This window comes from Mustela nigripes, chromosome 1, assembly GCF_022355385.1.
Source record: "Mustela nigripes isolate SB6536 chromosome 1, MUSNIG.SB6536, whole genome shotgun sequence".
Taxonomy (NCBI): domain Eukaryota; kingdom Metazoa; phylum Chordata; class Mammalia; order Carnivora; family Mustelidae; genus Mustela; species Mustela nigripes.
The window spans coordinates 261482862-261508925 of record NC_081557.1 but is presented as its reverse complement, the minus strand read 5'-3'; the positions used below and the strand labels follow the sequence as shown (position 1 = coordinate 261508925).

Genomic DNA, 26064 nt, shown 5'->3' with positions numbered 1-26064 from the left:
TACCCAGTAGTGCAATTGCAGGGTCATAGGGAAGCTCTATTGTTAATTTCTTGAGGAATCTCCACACTGTTCTCCAAAGAGGCTGCACCAACTTGCATTCCCACCAACAGTGTAAGAAGGTTCCGCTTTCTCCACATCCTCTCCAAAACAAGTTGCTTCCTGTCTTGTTAATTTTGGCCATTCTAACTGGTATAAGGTGGTATCTCAATGTGGTTTTAATTTGAATCTCCCTGATGGCTAGTGCTGATGAACATTTTTTCATGTGTCTGATAGCCATTTGTAGTGTCTGTTCATATCTTCTGCCCATATTTTGATATGATTGTCTGTTTTGTGTGTGTTGAGTTTGAGGAGTTCTTTATAGATTCTGGATATCAACCTTTTGTCTGTACTGTCATTTGCAAATATCTTCTCCCATTCCGTGGGTTGCCTCTCTGTTTTTTTGACTGTTCCCTTTGTTGTGCAGAAGCTTTTGATCTTGATGAAGTCCCAAAAGTTCATCTTTGCTTTTGTTTCCCTTTGATTCGTGAGTTCCTTAGAAATGTATTATTTAGTTCATGTACATTCTGGGATTTCCAGAGATCTTACTATTATTCATTACCAATTTAATCCCATACTATCACGCAATTCTCTGGAATCTCTCAACTCTTTGAAAGCAGCATCACAGGGAGAAGACAAATTCATTTTATGGAAATCTACCAGTGCTGAGGGATTGGGGGAATGGAGGAAAGAAGCTGGAAGAGCTAATTCAGGCTGGTCTATATCCACCTCTTTTCAAGAGTTTGTCATCCAAACATTTTGGTCCTATCCTGATATTATGCTGTGGACACCAAGCAATCTGGGCTACTGCTTCTGATGTATGGCAAAGGGGCAAGTGACAGTCTTCTTTGCAATTTAGCATATAGACAAGAGCACAAGTTAAAATCTACCCCTTGCTCAAACCCTCTTACAGTGTTTGTGGGAACGCAAACTGGTGAAGCCACTCGGGAAAACAATATGGAGTTTCCTCAAAAAGTTAAAAATAGAACTACCCTACAACCCAGCAATTTCACTACTGGGCATTTACCTAAAGGATACAAAATAATGATTCAAAGGGGTACATGCATCCCAATGTTTATAGCAGCATTATCAACAATAGCCAAACCATGAAAAGACCCCAAAAGTCATTGACTGACAAATGGAAAAAGAAAAAGAAGTTGTTACATATACATGTATAACAGCTTATATATATATATATATATGTATATATATATATACATATATATATATATATAAAATAAATAAATTCAGTCAGAGAAAGACAAATACCATATGATTTCCCACATATGTGGAATTTAAGAAACAAAACAAATGAACATGGATGGTGCGGGGCGTGGTAGGGAGAGAGAAACTGAGTCTTAACTCTAGAGAACAAACTGATGGTCACCAGAGGGGAGGTGGATGTGGAATGAGTAAAATAGATGTTGGGGATAAAGGAGAGCACTTGTGATGAGCACTGGGTGTTGTATGGTCATGTTCAATCACTAAATTCTACCCCCTGAAATTAATATGACGCTGTATGTTAACTAACTGGAATGTAAATAAAAACCTGAAGAATAAAGAAGGAAAATCTATCCCCCTGCTCCGCCATCTCCTACCCACCTTCTTTAAAGCCAGCTGCCCTCGACGGCTACACACACCAGATCTTAAAAGTCTCTAACTTCCTCAGTGGTTTCTCATGTTTTTATATTAATTTCTCAGACCTATGTTTCTCCTTCCCAGTGTGAACTTTAGAAGATGGAGCTAGCAGCCCCTCTAGTTCACCATGTTATTTAAAAAAAAAAAAAAAAATACAGCCCGTGGCATGTGAGATTCATGCACATATCCAGCAAATATTTATACAATGTTTACTATGTTCCCAGCCCTGTTCTCTGTGCTGAGGATAACAGAAGTGAACAAAACAGACTAAAGTCCCTCTCCTCGAGGGATTACACTAGTGGGGACAGACAGAAAATAAACAAGTAAAATCTAGTGCATGTCAGTTGGTGATAAGTGATGTGGAAGCTAGGTAAAGGGGTACAGCTTAAAATAGGTCAGTCAAAGCAGACATCATCCAGCAGATGATAACGAGTTGAAGTCCAAGTTGGTGATGGAGTGAGCCCCACATATCCGAGGGCAGTTTTCTAAGCAAGAAGAATCACAAGGGAAAAGTTCTGACCAGGAAATGAATTGGTAACTTGAAGAACAGTGAAGAAACATGTCAACGTGCCTGGGCAAAAAGACCCAATGGAAAAGGGGAAGGAGAAGAGATCAGAAAGGTATCACCATGTACGGTCAGTGCACAGACTTTGCATTTTCCTCTGAGTGAAATAGAACACTAGAGGTTTTAAGCGGAAAAGTGGGATAATATACTTAGGTGTAAAGGATCATTTCAATTACTATGTTGAGACCAGAGCTGGGAGTGGGTCAAGGGTACTTGAGAGAAGAGCAATTAGGAAGCTATTGCAAGAATCCATGTGTGGTATTATTGTGGCTTATACTAAGGGTCTGGAGAAAGTCTAATTCTGGATATACTCTGAAGGTAGAACCAACAGGCTTTGCTACAGGTTTTGCTGTAGGGGTGATATGGAAAAAGAAATCATAGATGACTCTAAGGTTTCTAGTGTGAGCAAAAAGAAGAATGGACAAGATAGAAGGAGACACAAATTTGGGACAAGATAGAGTTCAGTCTAGAATGTGTTATGTTTGAATTGTCTCTTCATTATCATCATGAAGATGCCAGGGAGAAAGTGACACATGAGCCTGGAAAGAAAGGAAGAAATTGGGCGCCTGGGTGGCTCAGTGGGTTAAGTTTCTGCCTTCGGCTCAGGTCATGATCCCAGGGTCCTGGGATCAAGCCTCGCATTGGGCTTTCTGCTCAGTAGGGAGCCTGCTTCCCCCATTCTCTCTCTGCCTGCCTCTCTGCCTAGTTGTGATTTCTCTCTCTGTCAAACAAATAAATAAAATCTTTTAAAAAATGAAAGGGGGAAATCCAGGGTGGGGATATAAATATGTGTTGTCAACATCTAGATGGTATTATTGCACTAAGTCCAGATGAGATTGCCCAGAGAGGGAATTTAATCAGGAGAGTTGCTCTGGGGCACTCCAACATTTAGAGGTCGAAGAGTTGCAGAAAATGTAGTGAAGACCAAGGAGATGCAACCAATAAGACCAGAAGAAAATACGGATGCCAAGTAGGTAAATGTTTCAAGGATAAAGGAGTGATTAAGTGTGTCAAATTGTGCTGGGAGAAACCAGGTGAGCTAAGGGCTGAGAACTGACCGCTGCATTTTGCAGCATGGAATTCTTCGTAACCTTGACTATGCACATTTCTACTTTATGTTTGCCCAACTTGTTTTTCCAACGAAACAGAAATGCTCTAAAATTTCCTCTTGCTACTGTATTTGTGATACTTTGTCCTTGTATTTCCAATCATTTTTTTCTTTATATATGTCAATGAAATGTCATTTGGCTCATAAATTTTCCTAAGAATTTTATCTTCATTGAACTTTCCTCTTAATAATAAAAAAAAATTTCCTGTTTAAAGCTTTTCTTTGAATTCTACTTTTCTTTGAATTCTATCTTATTGTGAACTCTGAGTTAATACCTTTTAGAACTACACCAAAATCAGACAAGGTCCACAGATGTTACAACAGAATTGGAAGAAGAGTGTAAAGTACAAAGCAATTGAGTGAGAACTGGAAACTTGTTTTACTGTTCTAGAGCAATTGTTTTTTCTTGGAGAAGAAGCCAAAGCATGAATGTAATTTTTAGATTTCTATTCAGAGCTGCTATGATAAGCAGCCTCACTGCTGATGGGCCAATCTTCTTGCACCACTTACTGATCTTGACCCTCTGCTTCCCACCACAACCCCCCCACCCAGCCCCCCACCAGTACTCCTCATCCTCTGTATCTCATGAGTTATCTTGCTACAAGCTAACCATGGTGACTCTTCTCTGCTTAGACATCACTTTGGTTGGACTAAAACTCATGAGAATCTTCTCAGTCCTACAGTTCATGTATCTTGCTTCATCTTCTGGATCTATACCCTCCTTACCCACCCAGTACTGTCCTAGAACCATTCATTGTGTTTTGTCATAGGCTATGTTTTCCTCTCTAAAATATTGGACTTCTTCTTTACATTAACTGATGAAGGCTCACTCATCTTCCAAGACTCTTCTTAAAAGTCTGCCTGTCTCAGTGTGAACCTTTCCTCAGGCAGAATTGGCCTCATCTCTCCATTGATTTGTCCCACAATTTGTTGCCATCTCTATGGTGACCATAATCTTGTTGCATTGCTATTAGTTGCTTCCTTCTCTGCTGGAGCACCTGGAGGACGGTGATTGCACCCAGAACAGGACCTGATACCCCATGAGTGCTTAGTATATACTTGTGAACTAAGAAAAATCAACTGCTAAATATATTAATATTTAATCAAGACAACTGCAATAAAAACTTATATTTTAGTCTGTGAACAGACAACTGCAAAAGATTTTTAAAAAAGTAGAGGTTAAATTTTAAGTAGTATCATTCCTGATGGATCCCATAAAATCATAATACTTTCTTTTTTCATCTCCAGTGTATCTGTTTAAATATATAAGTGGTCATTTAATGAACAAAGTGCCCTGGCATCACAGTGCTTAACTTGAACATTTTTTTTTTTTTAGCGCACCAGGGAATCTAACCTTGAGGGTCGTAAGTCTACCCTTGAGTGGCTTTAATCTCCCACAACAACCAAGACCCAATGCTTACTTATCGGAATCTGCTTCAGATAATGGTATACATAACTATTTTTAAAAGCCATCTATAAATTTCCGTAAATAAACACACTAGGAAAAAGGAAATATTTGGAGATACTTTATTTATATGATAGAGAAATCTCGCATGAAAGTCTTGATCATTTCATTAATTCACAAAAAGGACTATCTCAGTTAAAATTAAAGGAAAAGATTCACACCAAGCCATAAGGACTTATTTTGTCTCCTTTTCTTCCCCCTGTAATATGAACAAAAATATGTTAAATTCTAACTCAATAAATGGGTGCAGAAGGTAACTGGTTCTATTATTTTACATCAGAGAAATACTAAATAGAAGGGAAGGTCTTCTGATGGCATTCTCTGAAAACTTAGAAACAACCCAAGAGAATTTTGAGGTTGTTGAGTCACTGATTTACCATTATGGATGCAACTTTGCTCTGGTGTTTTTAACATAAACTTTTTGTTGAATCACATTTATTTTTAAGAAAAGAATTTAACAGTGGGTCTTAGGACATATTTCACTATGGACCAATATTTTGGGAGAATGCTCACTCTATTTATCCTTGTCTGAACTTTTTGTTACCTGAAGTAATTTAAACTCCCAAAGCAGCACGAGTCTTTGAAATCAGTTTTGGACCCTGAAAATTAAAAACGAATAAAAGTCATCAAACAAAGAGATGAAGGACTGTGTCAGGTATACAGGTAACTCTCCATTATCCAGACGTGAATTCAAGTACATCTCTGATGCCAACAAGCTGGGACAATGGAAGTCAGAGGAAAAAAAAATCTACCCATACTACAGCAGAGAGAGTTTGTTCTAACAATGCCACTCTCCAAATTGTGACCAATCGTCACCACAGTCCTCACCTTCCTCCACTAGTCAGTCATAGAAATTGGAAAGTTTGCAGACAAAGTACAGTCACCACGAGTTAACGGTCTCTATACCTACGTGAATGTCTTCTCTCGTCAAGGGACATTTATCCGAAATGGTTTACATCAAACCTCTTTTACCAGTTTTGTCTTATCTGATTTAGTTACCTGTGTTCCATCCCCTTCTACTAAAAACACAGCCACACTGGTAAATGTACACTTGGCAAAAAACGCAGAATCACAGGATATCTTTTAAAATTATAAAGATGCTGCGCTGCTAGGTGGATTAGTGGTTTAAGTGTCTGCCTTCAGCTCAGGTCATGAGTCAGGGTCCTGGGATCAAGCTCCCATTGGTGGGGGGGGAATGGTGTCCCTGCTCAGTGGGGAGCCTGCTTCTCCCTCTCCCTCTGCAGCTCCCCCTGCTCGTACAAATCCAGTTAAAATTGCTAAATGATAAGCTTAAGATAATTCCTCATCACTAGTCTGTTGGAATACCAAGGCATACTCCTAAATGAGTTCAAAATGTTTTTTATAAAAAAATTTCCCCAATATCTTGTTTGCACAATTATTTTGCTATTAAATCCTTTTAATCCATTTAGCTGAATTGATCAGTTTTAGGCCAGAGACTGTCTAAATTATCGTCAATTAATTATATGTTCACTTTATAGTTTCCTCTACCAGGAAACAAATCAAACTTACTAATTCTCTTAACATATTTGAAAATTACAGTTCTTCCTAATATTTAGTGAGAAAATTGGGATTATTTCTTACATAGCACAAAATCCTTCAATCTACTTCTTAATAAATTAAAATCCTCTGGCATTATTTTCAAGGTCTAGATTAGTGAACTATTCTTTTCATTATGTATTACAGAAAACACACTAACAAGGATTTCAAGTGTGAAAATGAACTGCACATACCTCGTCCTCAAAGCAGGCATCCTGTTCTTGGCCTTGGCAGCACTTTTCCAGTAGAGCAGAGAAATCTGCAATGACAGCCTCAAGTTGTTCTTCTGTTATTTGTGGCTTTTGCTTCACAAGATTAATGAGAAATCTATAATTTAAACAAAAGAGAAATCTGTTATGCAAAGGTACTTTTCTAAAGCCTTCCTAGTGCAAGGAAATTTTCCTAGTGCAAATTTTCCTAGTGGAAAATTTTTAAAGCCCTTGTGACCCTTCACCACAAACCCTCATTCCATCAACCCCTACCAGACTTACAAGTTATACTATGTCCAATGCCTTCTTCAGAAAGACGGAGGCTAGAAATAAGCAGGTGCTCCACTGCTCTGGGTTTGTGCAGATTGTGGGTGAAACATGATTTTATAGTTGTACCATACTTAGGTGTAGTAAGACATGGTCTTTTTCTTACTTGTCTCCTTTCCAGTTCTCCACTCTAAAGCACATCTTGTCTATACTCAAAAGCCCAGATCTCCAAACTCCTGCCATCCATAATTATCACACCCTTAACTGAGCATTGGCTCCACCAAACACCTACACTACTCAGTTAGCAACACCTTCATGTGGGAATTAATATTGACCAGGGAATAGGGAAGGCTTGTCAGAGGAGGCAGCATTCTTACCGTCCCTTGGAACATGACATAGGTTGTGACAGCAGAAAAGGGAAGATCAAGATCTCCGAAATGAAGGGAGAGCAAGTGAGTATTAAATGTATGGGAATTGGAGAACATAAGTTGCATTGACTTGGATTACCATCACCAGTACAGAATGCCTCCCACAATGAACTGAAATGTGCATTCCATCTCACAACACCCATACTTCATGGCTGAATCAAATATTATACTTATTCTCTTCAAAAAGTAAACAGAGTGAAAAAAAAAAAAAAGAGTCAATGGTGTTTTTCAAGTGTTTTGGAATGGAAGTACCCAAACTTACTGCCAAGACATATCCTAATCTCCAAAATAGATTGCCTGCTTTCCCTCAGTCCCAACACATAACACAACAAGAGTTACAATGAAGACTATTTTTACAAACAAAAAATTGTCTGCCCTTGTGAATTTTTCCAGATCTATGTTCCAAGGAGGCTGTGAAGACACTGAAACAGAACTATTTTAAAAGCCACCTTCAGTGTTTTGAGGCAGTAATGTTCTCCTAAGAAGCCCAAGATTGTCGGGTGTGTAAGATAGAAATCTCAACTACTATTTCATGTCATTGGTCTTCTCCATGCTAGCAAACGATGATTTCTTACTGTTGCTTCATTGTTTGCAGTGCCACACCCTGAGCTTGGCACAGATCCTTATGGAAGATGAATTTATCGGCAGAGAAGGGTGAAGGGGTGTATGTTTCGTCCACCACTAAGCTGCTGAAACACGGCCTCCTGTTGGCGTATGAAGAAGTGCAGCACTGGCCGACGCCAGGGTTTACAGGAGTCTCCTCATGCCTGATGCACAATTGTCCAATAATAAGATCAGCCTGGTTGGGAGAATGTGGAAGAAGACAGCAAGGCGATTCAACATTAGCCACTAAGTGACTCAGGTTTCCAGACAAGCATTGCAATTTTTAATGCCCAGTAATATATAATTAATAATACAGAAAAATTTGTTATCTATGGAGGGTCATGTGTTGCCACATTGCGGATTCATTTTTACCCGTCTGTTTGGTATCAACCTCACGATTCAGAGGCAGGTATTCCCGAGGTAACATTGGAGATAGCCCTTTCACATAGTTGTCGGCTGTTTGAAATGCATTTCCAATTACGTACCTACTTCCAAAAGGGAAACAATTATCTGCCCTAACCCAAGAAATCAATACATGGCTTAAATTTTTCATGTATATCTAGCTGAGCCTTCCGTCTTATTTTTGGGATCCAGAGACTTGCTTTCTGAAGGAAAGAATTGAGCAAGCCTAGCCTGTCCGCATACATACATATATACCCACCTGCATGCATATGGCTAATATACAATCTTAACTGAAAAAACGTAAGTCTGGGGTGCTGGGTGGCTCAGTCAGTTAAGTGTCTGACTCTTGATTTTGGCTCAGATCATGATCTCAGGGTCATGGGATCATCCTGGATTCTGTGATCAGTGGGGAGTCTCTTTTGAAGATTCTGTCTCTCCCTCTCCACCTGCCTCTTTCTTGCCTTCCCAAGCACACTCACTGTCTCTCTCAAATAAATAAATAAATCTTAAAAAAAAAAAAAAAAGAAGGAAAAGAAAAGAAAGAAGGCTAAAGTGTGTTTGTGTGTGTGTGTCTTTTAGGGCTTTCCTAATGTAGACTCCTCCTACCTTCCACACTTCAGAGATATTTTTTAAACACCTGGCAATAACTCGCAATAACTCGTAATAACGCAAGATGTTTTGTGTGCGCCCTGTGTTTCGGGCCAGTGCTGAACGAGTTACAAGGATTACCTCATTTAAGACAGTCATCCTATGTGGGTGGTACAACTCTTATTCCTAAATGTCAGCTGAAAAAGCTCAAGCCTAGAGATAAAACTCGCCTTCCAGAGTGACACTACTAACAAGTGGTGCAAGTGGGAAGCGGGTGTGGGCAGGAGGCTTCCAGAACCGACACTTCTGGTCGGTTACAACATCCTGTGTCCCTGCAGCCTCTCAACGTGTGGAATTCAATAAATGATAAAGAAGGTGCTGAATCACAGGGATCTTTTTACTCCTAACTTTTGGTGGAAAATTCCGAGACATGATGACTAGCTAATTCCTAGTAATTCAAGTAGTTCCTCACCATCAGAAAGAGGAAAAGGGCAACAATGAATGTACAATCGGATTCGCAATTGTGATTTTAAGGGAAAAAATAATGAACGAGAATTCAGCCTATAATCTTAGGTATGACGTCAGTGACACTAGAAAGTCATGCTACTATTCAGAAGGACTTACCCTGTTCTATACTCTTTCCCTTGTTAAGGGGTGGGGGGAATATCCCTAATGTAATAAGATGATATTACAAAAGGCAAACATATAGGTATGGCTGAAAATAAAGTGACTAATTTTCATCTCTCAGAAGTGAAGCTTTCATTTTCATTTTTTTAACCCAATTCACATTTTTTTCACTGTGTCCATTAGACCGAACTCAGTGCTCATGGGTGCAAAGCAGCGTAACTGAGATATATGTGTGAACTAGATGTAAGGGGATAATAGCACAGCAGCAGCAGAGGTGTATGAGACCCGCAAGGAAACTCTGAAGAAGGTATGGCCTTGGGTGCTGGAGCTTGGGCTATGGAAAGACGTGCATATGCATCCAAATATCAGACCCACCATTTCCTAGCTGGAAGAGCTTGTCCTAACATAACTTATTTGAGCCTCATTGTCTTTATCTATAAAGTGAAGATGGTAATGGGGCATATCAAAAGGGAGTATTATAATCATTAAATGAGATAATACTTTAAAAAAAAAAAAAAGTACAGTATGGGTCTTTAATGTAATCCTGAAAAATTTCTATGTTATTAGGGTGAAGTAACGGTCGCCATGTTGGTTTAGGAAAGGTGTCAGTGAGAGGCAGGGTCTCAAGGTGTAGGGGAGTTTGAAATCCAATAGACTGTCGCCTTGGCTTTCCTTTTCTTCTTCTTAGTCATCTTCTTTTTTCTTAACAGTAGAGTATTTAGTGAACCAAAAGAAGAAATCACAAACTGGATGACGTGTTGGTTAGTCTGTCTTTCTCGTCCATAAAGCTTGCTAGAACAGTGTTGGATACACTGGCTGCACGCCCACTGGCCATTCTAGAGGGACGGGAAGGCTGGCCACACGCCCGCTGTTCAGAGCTGAGTGCACAGCCTCTCCAGCTGAACGAGTTGAACTAGTGTGGTAAAGCCATCTCCACAGCAGTTTTTACCATTTCCTCTAAGTGGGAATCATGAGACTGTTTCAAGCCAAATGGGGCAGAAACACAACGGGACTAAACAAAACACTCACCGCTCCTTCGCCACAAGCCAACTGTTTGTCCTCACTGAGTTGGCAACAAGTAGCTGCTGCTGTTGCCATTTTCCTGGTAAAGGCCATCAGCTCAGGTGGGGTCAGCTGAGGGGCCTTCTTTGTGTATGCAACAAGAAACCTGGAAGAAGCATTTTTCACCAAATCCTGAGTCATTCGTGAGTTTGGGGGCTCCTCACTCCTCCAACACCCTTTTTGGTATCAGCAGCCCTGAAATCAGCTCATTTGTTTTATGCACATGACACTAAAACCACCTTTCAAGATGCATTTACTCTAACCACCACCACGGCACTTCTTTTCTATCAACATATCACAATGTGAAAACAGACTCGGGATGGTAGGCTGACTTCCACTGCCTACGTCAAAGCTTCAGTGATTTTAATTTTGATCTACTCCTTGTTTCAACAATGACAGACTCCAAAAATCTGCACAGCTAGGGGAAGCCAAAGCCAGTACCAAAGATCATTCACAAGTCATTCTTCTTCCTCCCTAAAAGAGCGAAATGGGGATGCCCACCTCCTCCCAAGGGAAACTGGGTGATCAGAGTACATTGATTTTCAATCTGAAAAGGGGCCTGAAATTAGAGTAGTGTTGGGTGACTAATCAGGTTGGTATTTCCCTCACTAGCTCATCATTTTAAATCACGAAAAATACTGTTTAAAAAAACTTACGCATTTTGTAAGTAATATTCTCCTAGTTTCTGGAAGAGGCCACAGCTTCTCTTTGCCAATGCTTGGCTTTCTTGGATATATTTCTCTAATTCTTCTTCCTGAAAATACCAGCATTATTACATAATTTTTTTCTCTTCCTGGACACAAAACTTCGTATGTAAAAATGAATCAATAACATATTATTTTATTATGACACCAACCTTAGAAAAAAGTAATTCTAGACATTTTTTAAATACTAAAGATAACGAAGTATGAATTGGGAGAATTAAAACAAATGGACTTTGGGGAGATTAAAACTTTGTGACTCACACAGAATCCAATCTTTGGATAAAGGACTACAGCTCTTTCTGTACAAATGCCTGCTTTTCTGGAACTGTTCAACGATGAATATTAGTTTTATTCTGTGTGTCAAGGAAATTTTGGTTACCATTTTTACTTCTAAAGTAGACCACTAGTTGTTTACTACTATTTAATAACTACTTAATATCTAGGTGACTACTAAATAGAATAGCTAGGTACTAGTTAATAACTGGATGCTTTCAAACAAAAAGCATTTTTGATGGGTAACCTCCATGAAGCTTTTCAGACTCTCCTTAAAGCTAGAGCACTTTACCCCTTTATCCCGGCAATCAAGAGGGTTTTCAGACTGGGAGCACTTCTCCAATAATTCCTGGTATCCTTTAGCAACTCTTAGAATAACTGGGACAGCAAGTTTCGTATGTCTTCTCGAATATTCATAAGTAAATCTGAAATACGTGTGAAAAATATCCTGTTACCGGAACTATGAGACTTTATTCCCATGTTATATGGAATGCAAAAGTGAAAATTAAAATACATAAACCTGGAAGTCAAATTATGACTTGTACTATACGCATGGTAAAACCATTAATACAAATAACAACCCCTCCAATTGTTCTAAAATGGTATTTTGTTTTCTTCTGCATTCTTCACCTGGGTTTTTCAATTATGAACTTCACAGTCATTCATTCAACAAATGTTTTTTCCAGCACCTACTCTATGTAAGTGTTTCTCCAGGCAATAAGGATTCAATAATGTATACGATAAAATGCCTGACCTCTCAAAAGCATACCTTATAGGGAGACAAAAGCAATCTTTTCTTAAACAAGAAATTTCTTAAACAAGAAATAGGTCATCAAACTCAGGTGGTGATAAATCAGTGAAAAGAAATGAAGGAAGATATGATAGAGGGGAAAAGGGACTCCTGATTGACAGCATTGTTTAGGAAATGTCACTTTGGGCCTCTCTTTCGAAACAGAACCTGGGTGAGGGAAACCACATAAGGATCTGGGCGAAGATCATTCTCAGCTGAGAAAATTTCTACTGCAAAGAACCTTTCTAAGTGAAGAACAATTTCTGTTAAACAATTAGCGTTGGATGTGCAGGTGGGTCGATTTAAAGATAATTCTTGGATTTACTAATTGTATTTCCAAGTTATAGAAGTAAGTCATATTAAGTCTGCCACCAATAAATTGTCAATGCAGCTTTCTTCAATCTGGACTTTGCTCTTGTGTGCGTAATTTTACTGAGCAGTGCAAACAATGTGTGAATGTCCAGTCTGAAAGCAACGATAAAGTGATATCCTTAGGGAATATTAAAAAGAAAATTGGGCCTTTTTTTTTTCATTATTACATTAGAAGCAGACTCTTAAATTTATAAAGGCCTTTGGTGATCATTAAGCATAATATCTTTAGAGTTGCACAAATCCCTCCTCTGATGGTGTCCATAGACACACACTGTACACTAAAGGACAATGTATTAACTTGACGGTTTGCTTCCCTTAAAAGCAAATAGAGTGGGACCACGTCCTATCAGTTACAGTGATACAATCAACTACTATGCTGCAAGTGTCTCAACATATGTTTTGATTTTCTTACAAAAACAAAACATACATTAAATAAATAGCAAATAAACTGTTCTAATGAAAGCCCTTCTATCTATCACTGAGTTACACTTTGAGGGAAAGTTCTTAAAATATGCCCAATGAAAAAGCACATTCTTCACCATGAGCCCTTCTTATCACAAAACATTTATATCATATTTGGTAGCTCAGTGGTGGTCTTCATATGAGTAATCCATATGAAGATGGCACAACAATGCTTCTGTGCCAGAGAAATTGATACAAAATAAAATATAACTTCAGCTAATTACAGCAACAGTGAAAGTTTCATCGGTATAGGATAGGTCCCATTCCCTTGTTCCCTACTTACCTGCTTAAATATATTTTGGCTCAGAACATTCTAGCATCAACCTCACATACTAAGCTCAAAAACCATAGCCATCATTCCCCATTTCAGCCACACAGAGCTGTCAGCTACATCCTAATCTTTACTTATGTGAACATACATTTACAGGGTGCGTTACCTTGCCATGAAAAGATCTTTTTCCCTTGAAGAAAATTGGTTGAAATCTCTCTCTCCTAAAAACCTATTTAGATTTGGAGATAAGCCTTCAGGTTTGTCATCATTTTCTGCATGAATTATGCATTGGCCAAGTTCAAGCATGGGCAATTTGCAGCATTCTGCTATTTTGCTTGACAGAATATCTTGTTGAGAACATATGTAGGACATAATTTTTTCCTGTAATACGAAAAATAAAGTATAAGTTTTAAAGGTTTATTCTTTAATGCAGGACCTCGGGGCCAGCTTTAGAAAGGAAGGAAAGGAGCCTGGGAGGGAGGAGAGAAAGGAGAGGTGTGGGGGAGAGGAAAGAAATAAGGAAGGGATAGGAAACAGGCATCCTACCTTGTCTCCCATTTTAGAGCTTTTTCACCCTGGCTTGCCTTTCCTCGCTCCTTTTCACCTAACCCTTTTTTTCCGTTCTTCTTTTCATAGTTGTCAGCTAAAACCTATTGTATTGTATTAGGAAGACTTTTAAAACAAGAGAGAAATATCCTCTTCAAACTGAATGACAGGCACGTTGGTGCACATCTTCTATTCCTATTGAGATTTGCTCCTGGACGACGTTTGCGGTCAACGTCCTAATACCACGGAGAGCAAACTTTCCGCTCCATTGCAACAGAATGATCTGCAGTGACCCGCTGTGACCTCCAGAGGGCAGGCTATAGATAATGAAATGGCAGCTCATCTAGGCGGCCAGAATGAAGCAGAGCGGCCACGTAAACTGTCAGGGGACTAAAAATGCTATGTATTCTCAATAAGGACAATTAGAAAGCATTATTCAGTCATTAAAATCAATTTACATGCCGTACTGAAATTAATTTTTCCATCTTAAAGGAAAAGGGTGGTTATGAGCTCCAAAAATGTTAAAATAATTTTTAAGTGCCTATAGAGATAATAGTAAAACTGTCAACTAAAACCAAGAAAACTAACTTCAAACAAAAACAAAAGAGTTCTTTTTATGGTGCCTGCTATGCAGGTAGAAAATTCTAAGAAGAAAAATAAATGAAATTGGAACTCTGTCTTTGGGACTATTCCCCCGTTCCGCATACCAGGATCTCTGCCCAGGCTCGGACACCGTCCCCTTGGGACCTCTCACAGCCTCAGCTTCTGGATGCCTTCCAGGACTCTTTCAGCCAATCTGTGGAAGGACCCGCTGAAATAAGCATTTTATCCTCACATTTGATCTTTGGGAAACCATGTTCAAGCCCAGAATTTCAAGGCATTTGAATATCTAAGAGCAATGATTTTAAACTTTCTTGGAGAAGAAGGTGTCCCACCAGGGACTGGAGATAGAGTAATCTGGGGATAGACAGGCCTCTGGCACAGTAGGTAAGAAGCCTAAGATTGGCCCAAAATAGATGAAAGCCACACTGTTTAGTTGGTGACCAACTATGGCATGCACAGGGTTCTGTGTTGGAGGGCTTGGGGCTTTGGTTTTTAATTCTCCTAGAGCCCTCTATCCATACTTCTCTTTGGCATGTTAGCTTTGTACCTTGTAGAACAGTTTCTTGTGTTCTTTTTGTTTCTTGTGCTCCCTTGCTGTATTCACAGAACAGATCTATCTATCTGGTGGACATAAAAGAGCCCCTTCCTGTGCCAGGCATCCTGCTCTCAGCCTGTGGAGATAACAGTAAACAGAAGACAGCCCCTATGCGTCTCATCTCTACCAGACTAGAAACTCCCTGAGCGCGTGCCTTCCTAACAAGTGTTCGTCACAGCGTCTAGCACACAGAAAGGATTCAATATGTATTTTTCAAGTGAAATAGCAAGTGGATGGAAAAACAGATTTGTTGTGAATGAAGAGTCTGCCCCTCCCCCACCCCAAGATCCGATGTGGAGTTTACAGTCTACCTCGGAAGGAGGAAGGAAGGAGCACTGATGAGCTCGCGGGAGGAAAACATCGCTTACGTGAAGGTAGAAGATGGTTTCAGTGTCACTACCAAGAAGTCTGTAACTTTCCTCAGCCCCCCGGGTTGCCCTACCCTGGGACCGGCTCAGCCAGCTTTCTCCCATCTAGAATGACAGTCAAGGAAGGAAGAGGAAGTGGAATCATCTCAGGAGGCAAGACTCTTTACCCCATCCTGCAGACATTCCAGCACGTTTCCTCCGCAACATTCCTCATGTATGTGGGCCACATCCAGGACCAGTTTCTGAATTTCAGTAAAATTCGCTTTGGAAAACTTTTGACTCAGTTTTGTAACGGTTCTAAAGGGGGGAAGGAAATGCAAGTCAATCCTGGTTATCTACCAACATCAAATAATAGAGCGTTAGTGTAGCTGCTGCTCCCAAGAGAAAGAACTGAAGTGCTCTGGCTATCTCAGAAGAAAAGCTAAAGGGTTCTAAGTCCTGTCAATTCCAGCCTGATCTTTCATGGCAATTGCTTTCTAAATTGACCTGTCCCCACAAGTAGTTTGGACATGATTCATTTGTCTTTAACACCTTTTCTGTGAATCTAGAGGAAATCTATCTTTCCACTGTTCATCCACGACGCTGGGTGTTTGGAGTGACCCTCGTGAGTTGGCAGGAAAAAAATAAAAGGACAGACAATTAAAAAAATAGAAAATTCCATGAGAATAACAATCATTTTTTTACTTAGGAGAAAAAGCATTTTGTGGGAATACAGGAAAGGGTGTATATGGGCAAATCGATGAACTGAGACAAGAAAGTACAGCAGACCCAACACCCAGACATGCCAACATGCCCAGCCACGTCGTGTGGCCCAAAAGGGACGTTAGAAGTAAAAAGTCTTGTAACTTCTACATATGTCCTTAAATTTTAAGAGATCTCTAGATGAAGGAAGCAACTGTAGTGTTGCTGCTTCTGACAAAGGTAGATTTTCTTTATGAATGAATAACATTTAAAGGTAATCACTTATGGATAGTGACTATAATATTTTAATTTATGTTTTATTAGTAAGATAAACTGAAAGCAATTTATGACTCAATTCATGAATCAATCTAATAGCATTGGAAGGTATTTAAAGCAACATCTGACCTATTCCAAGAAAAAAATTTCAGTCTTGGAACTAACTCCATGACTACAAACCTTAATCTAGATCTCCGCTGTGTACAATATGCTTAAATGCATAATTTACCAAGCAAAGAAATAAATAAACTGTGAATGCATGGACTTAATACTCTTCCATTGACATTTCAGATATTTTCCCCGACTAGAAATGTCTCATCATAAAAGTTGAAGCACTTGAAGCCAGTTATGTAGTATCAAATTTTCTAGTGGCCCCATTAAAAGGTAAAAAAGGAAACAGTTAAATCCATCTTAATAATATTTTTGACCCCACTATGTCAGAAATAATACCAGTTCAACCTACAATTTCATTCCTCTGTGGAAGCTAAAAAATAAAACAAATGAATAACAGAATCAGACCTACAAACATAGAGAACAAACTGACGGCTGCCAGAGAAGCGGGGCATGAACACGAGCAACTTGAGTGCGGGGAGCAGGAGACATGGGCTTCTACTTAAGGGATGAAAAAGTCGTGGGAATAAAAGGCACAGCAGAAGGAGTCCAGTCAATGATATTGTGATAGCGTTGTCTGGTGGCAGAGGGTGGCAACACTTGTGAGTAGACCATAACTTATGGAGAAATTGAATCACTATGCTGTATACCTGAACTAATGTAACATTGCGTGTCAACTACATCGGAATCAAAAAATTCTTTAAAAAAATTTCAGTATGCAATTAGCATAAAAACCTATTAAGAAGATATTAAATGTTCTCTTTCTCATACTAAGTCTGTAAAATCTGGTATGTCTTTGCCACCTGGAGCACACAGTTCCCTATTCACTGCGTGGGAGCTGAGTACAGGGAGCCGCAGCCGTGCAGCCGTGCCGTGTCGCGCAGCCTAGACCATTGGTGATTCTGATTCTGAAACACCTGATGTCAAAGTCTCAACTGTCCGCATACAGACAATCCAAGATCACTGGCCTAGCAGACAAATAGGTGTAAGGAAAATAAATCCAGATCAGGACCTAGAAAACTGGGTTCTGCTGACAGGCAGTGTGGTCTTGAGTAAAGGGCTCTCATCTCCCTGGGTCCCAGTTTAGTCATATGTAAAAATGAAGCAGCTGAACTAGATGATTAACTGTTTGGGTTTTTGTTTTTTTTTTTTTTAATTCCTCTTTATCCTACAACAGAGATTGAATATGAGATAGAGGTCAATTAAGTAGGCTTTAACAAGTGTTAAGCAGTAAAGCAGGATTGGAAGGAGACTTGTGGAGAAGGACACCTGCTGTGCCCGGAGAGGTGGGTAAGGTTTGGAAGGGAGGTGGGGCAGCATGGTAGTTGGGGCTAAAGTAGATGACTGTCATGTGAAGACATAGGGAAGGGATGCTTGGGCTGACTTATCATAAGATCGCCTTTTTTTTCTGAGAAAGGGTAATTTTTCGGGTGCCTGGGTGGCTCAACTCAAGTCATGATCCCAGGGTCTTGGGATCGAGCCCCGCATCGGGCTCTCTGCTCAGCGGGGAGCCTGCTTCCTCCTCTCTCTCTGCCTGCCTCTCTGCTTACTTGTGATTTCTTTTATGTCAAATAAATAATTAAAATCTTAAAAAAAAAAAAAAGTGTTAAGCAGCAAGTCCGTGGGTTAGCTTCCTTCCAATCCTGGGGTTTCATGATCCTAAGCCATGAGCTCTTATCAAAGGAACTTTCATTCTCTACCCCGGTGACAATGAGAAAAATGAGCTCAAACAGCAAAATGGTAGTTTTGCAGATCTCACCTTCTTCCCTAGATACAGCTTAAACTTACATGGCTCGGAAGGTTCGGGGCCCAAAATTTTTCATCACTGCACATATATGTTGATTTAACAAACTGCTGTCTCTTAATTCTTTTGTAATCAATGCTGTCTAGATACAGAAGAAACGAGATGTTAGGAAAGGATGTATTGTCCTTTACAGGTGCTGATAATTAGAAAAACAACCTGTACAGGTAAACCATCAAACCATAAGAAATTTTTACTAAAATTTAAATGTGATACATTTTTATGGACCTTTCTTCATTCTTTCTTGTAGATTGGTTTATATACATCGAAGCCAGACAGATGAATTTAGAAGACCTTAAAAGACCTTAAAACAAGGACATTATAACTTTCTTGGCATAATGAGTGAACAACTGTACTTTTAAATGAATTGAAACCTGATAATTTCTTAAACATTTGTCACAAAAAAAAAAAAAAAAAAAGTCACAGCCTGCAATTCTGGGAATAGTCACAGTTCTTAGGAAGTTTTTCTTATTAGGCTTCTGGTGGCAACTGATAAATTGTGGGTGTTATTCTAGCTCTCAAACTTAAGCTACTCGCTTCTCTAAACCAGTGTCCTTTGGTTAGATAATGATATTTACACCTCAGATTTGTCCTGGGGATCAAAAGAAATAATGAGTGATAAAGTATTTGTCATAGTTTTCTTTTTCCCTCTGTCCTTTTGTGCCTCCTTTTCTCTTCCTGCTGATTCTACCCAATCTTCTACCTCCTATTCCTCTCTCTTTCATTTATGTTACCAGCCATGCACACCCCTGTCTTCTTTTATCTCCAGCCCCCCATACCCATGTCTTTTGTCTTGTAATAATTATTGGTCAAAAGAATGAATACAAAACAGCAAGTCCAGCTGTTTTAGCCCAAAGAACATCAGACTGCTGAAATATGCTTGATTCTGAAGCTGGTATTGTGCATGCAAAGCATATTCCATTTTTAACTTTGTTTGGTTTTAATGAGTCATAGACAGATTAAAGTATTGCTTCAGATATCTGTACAAATAGAATACCTTTGTTTGGAAGCATTCTACTGCATTTTCAGCTTTGCAGCAAGCTGGAATCATTTTGCCATAGTGGCCAGCCAAAGAAAGAATCGTGGGTGCATACAGAAAGGGGTGCCTTCTTGCTATCTCATAGATGTACCTATGAAACAAAAAGATGCTGTAAGATTTGCAAACGTATATCTTTTAGAAAACTACTAGAACTGGACTCTGGAATTTGTTTAAAGAGTCAAAAAACAGTCATAATTTTTTCCATGTGCTGACAAAAATTTTACTTACTACAGATCCTCAGGGGGAGAAACACTCTGACCACCAATACTATATTTTATCATGAGAATCAAATAGGCAGAAATGCTGACTATAATTCCTATCAAGGTGTCCATTTCAATAAACACACTCACACATGTTTGGAGGGCAAGAAATCCAGACCACCACTAAGTAAAACAGAAAAGTGGAGTCTTTTTCTCCTCATCAGTACAGAATGGAATCATCCACGGTGACAGTCTCCGTAGCAGAGATGGTCTAAGGGCAGGCTCTCTCGTTCTCTGGCTCAGATGTGTAAGACAGATGTGATGGAGAGTTCGATATAGGATTCCCCAACAGAGAACCTGAGATCAAGTCCCTGCTTGGGAATGTACTAGCACTGTGCCCTTGGCCCTCAGTTCGAATTATCTTAACTTTCTAAACTTCAGTTTTCTCATCTGCAAAATGGGAGGAAGAAGAATGATGGGAGAGGACAGGAGACTTCAAAGGCAGGCCATGAGCATTAAATCTGATCAGACATGCCAAGAACCCATGGTCCTACAACATCTTAACTGCTTGGTAATTGCTAGCCATGCTTCTGTACCTTAAACCTTCCTGGAGCTCTAAATTTTTTTTATTTCCAGGAAATTTGGTAAACATGAAACACCAAATATTTGACTCCAGAAGGAGTCACTTTGTGTGGTACTAAAATATTCTTGGGTGAGCTAAAATGGAGAGATTAAATGGGTTTAAAAAAAAAAAAAGGTTCATCTCAAGATACTAAGGTAACAACTGGTGGGTCTGGTGTGTGGTCTCTACCACGTCTACCAGGGGTGCTGTGGAAACAAAGTTGCACTGACAATGGCTCCCCTAATTGCCCAGGGCCTCGGCAAATGCAACACTATTACCACTTCTCCATGGCTTAGAGTACTTCCATAAATTGCAGAAATATAGATTCTGCTTGATCCTGCTCTCCTACAGAAGTTTTAATCTACTTTTAAATGGGATCTTTACCTGTTCATGAACATATCCCTGCTTCCTTCATATGCTTTACAACTGGTGACAGGTTCTGGAACTTGGAGGGGCGGGATGGATGCTGGTGCCGCCTTTTTGTGTGCTAGTAAACAGTTCTGTCTCTCCTCGTCACTTTGGCTGCAGCAATCTGAAAGTCCATATTTTTCAGAAATTTCCTTCTCATGGCAAAGTTTTTCCAGAAAGACAGACAGCTAGAAGAAAGATTGGAATTTTTTATTTGTTTCTTAAATGTATCTATTTTAAAGAGAGAGTGACAGAAAGAGCTCACGAGTGGGGGTCGGAGCCGAAGGAGAGGGAGAAGCACACTACCTGGGAGATGGGGCTGAATGTGGGGCTGCATGTGGGGCTGGATGTGGGGCTGGACATGGGGTTTGACATGGGGTTTGACGTGGGGTTTGAGCCCAGGACTCTGGGATCATGATCTGAGCCAAAGGCAGATGCTTAACTGACTGAGCCACCCAGGCACCCCAAGAAAGGCTTGCTTTTAATGAAGGCAACTGAGTTTACCTTGAAATTCTGTAAAACACGTATTTCTAATATCCCAGATCAGAACTACAGACTAAAAAAACAATTCCCTATACAAATCCCAATATGTTTAATTTCAACCTATGAGAAATTCCTTTCATGCCTTTTGGGAAATGGCATTTTAGTTTCCAACCTTGAGAAATACATATGACTCTTAGACAAAATTACTTTCTCTTAAAAAGGAAAAGGCCATACAATATTTTATTCCCCCCCCCCAAAAAAAATTGAAATAGTTCTTCCCTTTTATATTACAAACAGTTTGCCTCCATGATGTCTATAAGCTTTTTAAAAAATACATAAACCACTTTTTTTGTTGCTTTAATTTTACCAAAATCAGATGATGGTGTCACGAGTCTAAAGAATGCCTCTGAGAGGGAGGCTGAGTGGCTTAGTCTGTTAGGCAACTGCCTTTCTCTAAGGTCATGATTTTGGAGTGTTGGGATCAAGTCCCACATTGGGCTGCCTGCTTGGTGAGGAGTCTGCTTCTCCCTCTGACCCTCTTTTCTCTCTCTCTCATTCTCTCTCAAATAAATAAATAAAATCTTAAAACAAACAAACAAACAAGAATGCCTCTGAGAAATACATGTTTCACTCTTCTCAGGAAATTTTTATTTGGCTTTTATTAACTGCTAAAATTTAAGGAACCTTAGAAATTTTAAGTAAGATTTTCAATTCCCAATCCACATAAAAATTATGCCTTTAAGTTTATAATGATAAATCACCAACCGGTAACATCACTGTGAACCTCTCATTGGATGTAAAATTGCAATATGGAATGTATTTTGCTTAATTCATATATATTTTTAGATTAGCAAGACAAGACAAAAAATAGAGATGCAAAACAAGGAGTTTTATTAAGTTATTAGTTTCAAAGTTGGAAAGTATTCTGTATCTTTTAAAGGGCATCTCCTCTACAGTATTCCAGATATATTGACTTTTGGCCATTCATCAACCCCACCATGATAGAAAATTCTTTGGCCTTTTGTTCCATAAGTGGCTAACTCTAATCATCATTAAGTTCCTAGTTTTTCCCACTGAGATAACATAAACAATCATAACTATGATTTATTGATCTTCTACATTAAGAGATACTAAAAATACTATTCATTGTTTAACTAAAATTCGAAGTTAGTTGAGTTCCATATTTTGTTATTCTCGTTTGCTAATTCTGGCAACCTTCAGTATGTGCTATGCTGCTCACAGAGTGTAACGAACCCACGAAGTGTGGCTGTTTGGAGCTCGATGACCTAGTTTAAATCCTCGCTCTCATCTCCCTTAAAAACGTCACCTAACCTCTCTGTATCTCAGCTTCCTCAACCAGAAGAATAGCATTTACCTGCTGGGATTATTTTAAAGATTTAATGAATTCATATTCGTAGGCGAAGTGGATACTCGACCAGTGAGCCCAGCAAGGGTCTCTCGGCTCACTGGCCTTCAACTGATTCATCTGGGCTATGCTTTAGGTCATAAACTATTTTTATTATCAATAGCTATGTCACACTCTCTAGAATAATGCCTGTCACGTTGTGTGAGTAATAAAAACTAACTTCTACTATTATTACGTCTATTTTTATGACAACCCTGAAATGGAAGCTATTATTATTCTTTATTTTATAGATAAGGCAACTAAATCTCAGAGAAGTTAAGTAACATGTTCATGGTCACCGAGATACTGAAATTTCAGAACCTTAGCTCTTAGTCCCTGTGCTTCTATTGTCTCTTTACAACAGGTACCCACTCTTCTCTGCCCTCTTTAGCAATTCACAGTTAATTCGACTCCTCCTTCATGTAGCAGCTCCTCAAATATTTAAATGTGTTTCTCATTCCACCCCTGTGTCTGCTCCTCTGCCTGCTAAACTTTGGTCAAATATCATGGCGGGATTTTACTACTACTACTAGTAGTAGTAGTAGTATTGATATTAGTATTATTAGTATTCACTCACCTGGCCTTCTAAACAACCTACAGGCTGCTCACTGCCAGTGGATTTCTCAATTACAGTCAGTGTATCTTTCACCATTTTGCTTACATCTTTGTAAGTGGCTTCTTGAACAAACTGAGCAAAAAATATGGTAGCTCTGAAACAAATTACATAAGAATACTTAAGAAACAGAAATGTCAAGCTGCTTTTTCTCAAGAGTAGTTTTGGTTTTGGTTTTCTGTTAAGTGACCTGTGTAGGGGATAACTTTTGCTAAAAATTTATGTGAAATTAGGTTCTAGTCATCCAGAAAGAAATGTCCATCTCCTGGCTCCTTGACCCCAAAATATACACATATCTATTAAAAAATCAAAGTGGAATTGCAGGAGCACTGAGTGTTAGATGCAAACAATGAATCATGGGAACACTACATCAAAAACTAGTGATGTACTGTACGGTGACTAACATAATGCAATTAAAAAAAAATGTGGAATTCCCATAATAGTGGTTCCTGCTTTTGTGGTCACCCACTGCAATGTACCTATAACTCAGGGCATCTATATTCTATAGTTCCTTTTAAAATTAAGCAAAGAATTTGTCATTAGACCTCTGCGTATAACTACTCCCAGTCTGATCAAGATCTGATCCAAGGTGGTGTTCCTAAATTGATTCAAAGAATAGCTTTAACAGGTTTCTGGGCGCAAGTAGTAGCAATAACATACTACTTCAAATTCCTTATTAGAAACTTCAGTAGTGTGGAATAGACAGCAATCAAAAGAAAAATACACTCTACAAATAATAGAAAGTAGAACATTTTACCTTCTATTATCTGCTACTAAGATTTACATAGTATTCAGAATAGAGACTATTGTAATATCATCTCATTGGTGCTCATTTATATCTATATGGTGGTTACCACTGGTATGATACTCATCTTGAGTTGCTAGGGTCCGATTTGGTTTTTCCCAGGGAATTTCAAGGAATCAGGGTTACTATCTAAGGCGTGGGCCAACAGCTCAACCTCTTCAAAATCAATTTGATATTCAGTATAAGAAATGTCTTCCATTTGTTTTTATACTTTTTAGAACTCATAGGGCTATCCAGCTTCATATAATTACCTCACTAAAATTATCATTGGTTCATATTTGAAGTGCATTTATATGAGCAAAACTTACAGGTCGACTAAATTCACCTCTGCAGAACATTGGGAAGAATCCAAGATGGAAACTGAAAGGCAAGACAGACTCCATGAGAAATGGCGTTTTCAACCGCAAGCAGGAAAACGAGCATTATTTTGCAGAAATGTGTGTGTTTAAGTTAGAACGATACAATTTTGGAACAATTTAGAACTATACAATTTTGTATTTCAGTTAAAACTATACAATTTCAGAACAATGCAACCGAGATGACATCAAGGAGCATCTATCCAAACACCTTCATTTTTAACTTGAGAAGACTAGGAGAGCAAGGAATGGCTAAGTTAACAAGAATAATTGATGATAGAGTTACCACTAAAACCCAGTTGTTTGGTTTCCAGTTGTTTACTGTCGTGTTCTAATCGGCTTGGAAATCAAAGGATTAAAAAGACATTTCAGTCCTCCTTTTGAACATTGTTACACCATAGTTCGCCTGTCTATTTATATCACAGTCACACCATTTTTTCTTTAGTCTAATAATGGTCCATTTTTCTGAAGTGAGGAATTAAGATATTACTTACTTTATCAGTCTGAGGAGGTTTTATATGTGAAGGAACCAGAATTATAGCCTCATATATAAAGTTAGAGATATAATCTAGATACATATACTTCAAAGTTAATGTGTATACCAATTAAATAAATAATATAATGTACAAAATATGAATTCCATGTGGACTATATAAGCCATTCAGAGGTAACGTTAAACACCACTGTGATTTTGTAAACCTCTTGTAAAGTCACAAGTTTATCATTCATTTAAAGATGTTCATCATTAAATATTTTTCCTCTGTGTGGAACAGTAAATATAAATAAATCATGACAAAGAATAAATGAAAAATTAAGAACTTTGGTATAGGGAAAAGACAAAAAAGAAAACACAAAATATCTTACCTATTCCATATGTATTTCTATGCACTGTTCTGGATTCAGAAAAATTTAGTAGGAAAATTAAAGGAATTGATACCACCCACTTCATGGTTGCTATTTTGTTGTTGGCAATGATGGGGGGAATATGTTGAAAATAATGCTGTAATTCTTTTATACCCTTCTCAAGCAATGCCTGTTAATTAGTAATCTTTTGTTAGTGTATGGGGATATCTGTTACTTTATTTCCTTAGGTTGCAAATGGGACAACTTGTCGATAATTAACAGCCCAGGGATTATTTGCATTTTATGTTCAAGGACACAGACTTCTTTTGGGAGGGAAAAAAGAGAGAAAAACTTGCAAATGCATCCTATTTTGCAAATATAACAAGTACTCTTCTCGATCTACAGAATATTTAAAGAAATATTTTTCCTAAATTGCACAATTATTAATTTCTTTCAAATTAAAAAGTTAGTGAAGCCATGAAGACTCCAGACTTCCTATGAAATTCAACTCAATGCATTCATTCATTTAAAGAATATTCAGTGAATACCTGTCATATGCCAGGCACAGGACACTGTATTTGACCAACTCAAATTTCAATGAAGAATACATTGCTTGATTATTACGTTTAGCTCAAAAACCCTTTTCACCCGATTTTATGTCAGCAAGGTCCCATTTTTAGTATACTGTGTATGGCTTAACAGAAAACTTTGAGCACACACTCTGATGAACAAAGCCCTGTAATAATTTTGTTACGAAATAGTCTTGCATGTATATCTAAATGGAAGTGGATCAGTTTCACTGTTCATTCAGCAGCTCAAAAATGACGATGTTAATACTAAGGAGCACTTACAAAAGCCACCTGATTCTAGGAGTCTTTCCCT

General features: G+C 38.7%; 1 protein-coding gene and 1 long non-coding RNA gene across 2 annotated transcripts; one reads left to right on the top strand and one right to left on the bottom strand.

The window, feature by feature from the left end:
- The first annotated feature begins 1969 nt into the window (after positions 1–1969).
- Positions 1970–7960, top strand: LOC132007057 (uncharacterized). Its single transcript, XR_009401280.1, has 3 exons — positions 1970–2309; positions 7667–7773; positions 7869–7960. It is a non-coding gene; the product is annotated as an uncharacterized LOC132007057 (long non-coding RNA).
- On the bottom strand, positions 4861–25320 carry AFP (alpha fetoprotein). Its single transcript, XM_059385203.1, has 15 exons — positions 25204–25320; positions 24292–24343; positions 23143–23275; positions 20654–20865; positions 19406–19538; positions 18396–18493; positions 15707–15836; positions 13594–13808; positions 11825–11957; positions 11212–11309; positions 10523–10661; positions 7849–8072; positions 6564–6696; positions 5357–5411; positions 4861–5011 (listed from the first exon to the last, which is right to left on the bottom strand). Exons 1-14 carry the CDS (start codon positions 25286–25288, stop codon positions 5367–5369), a joined length of 1830 nt encoding a protein of 609 aa, XP_059241186.1. The 5' UTR covers positions 25289–25320; the 3' UTR covers positions 4861–5011; positions 5357–5366.
- Between the last annotated feature and the right edge of the window lie 744 nt (positions 25321–26064).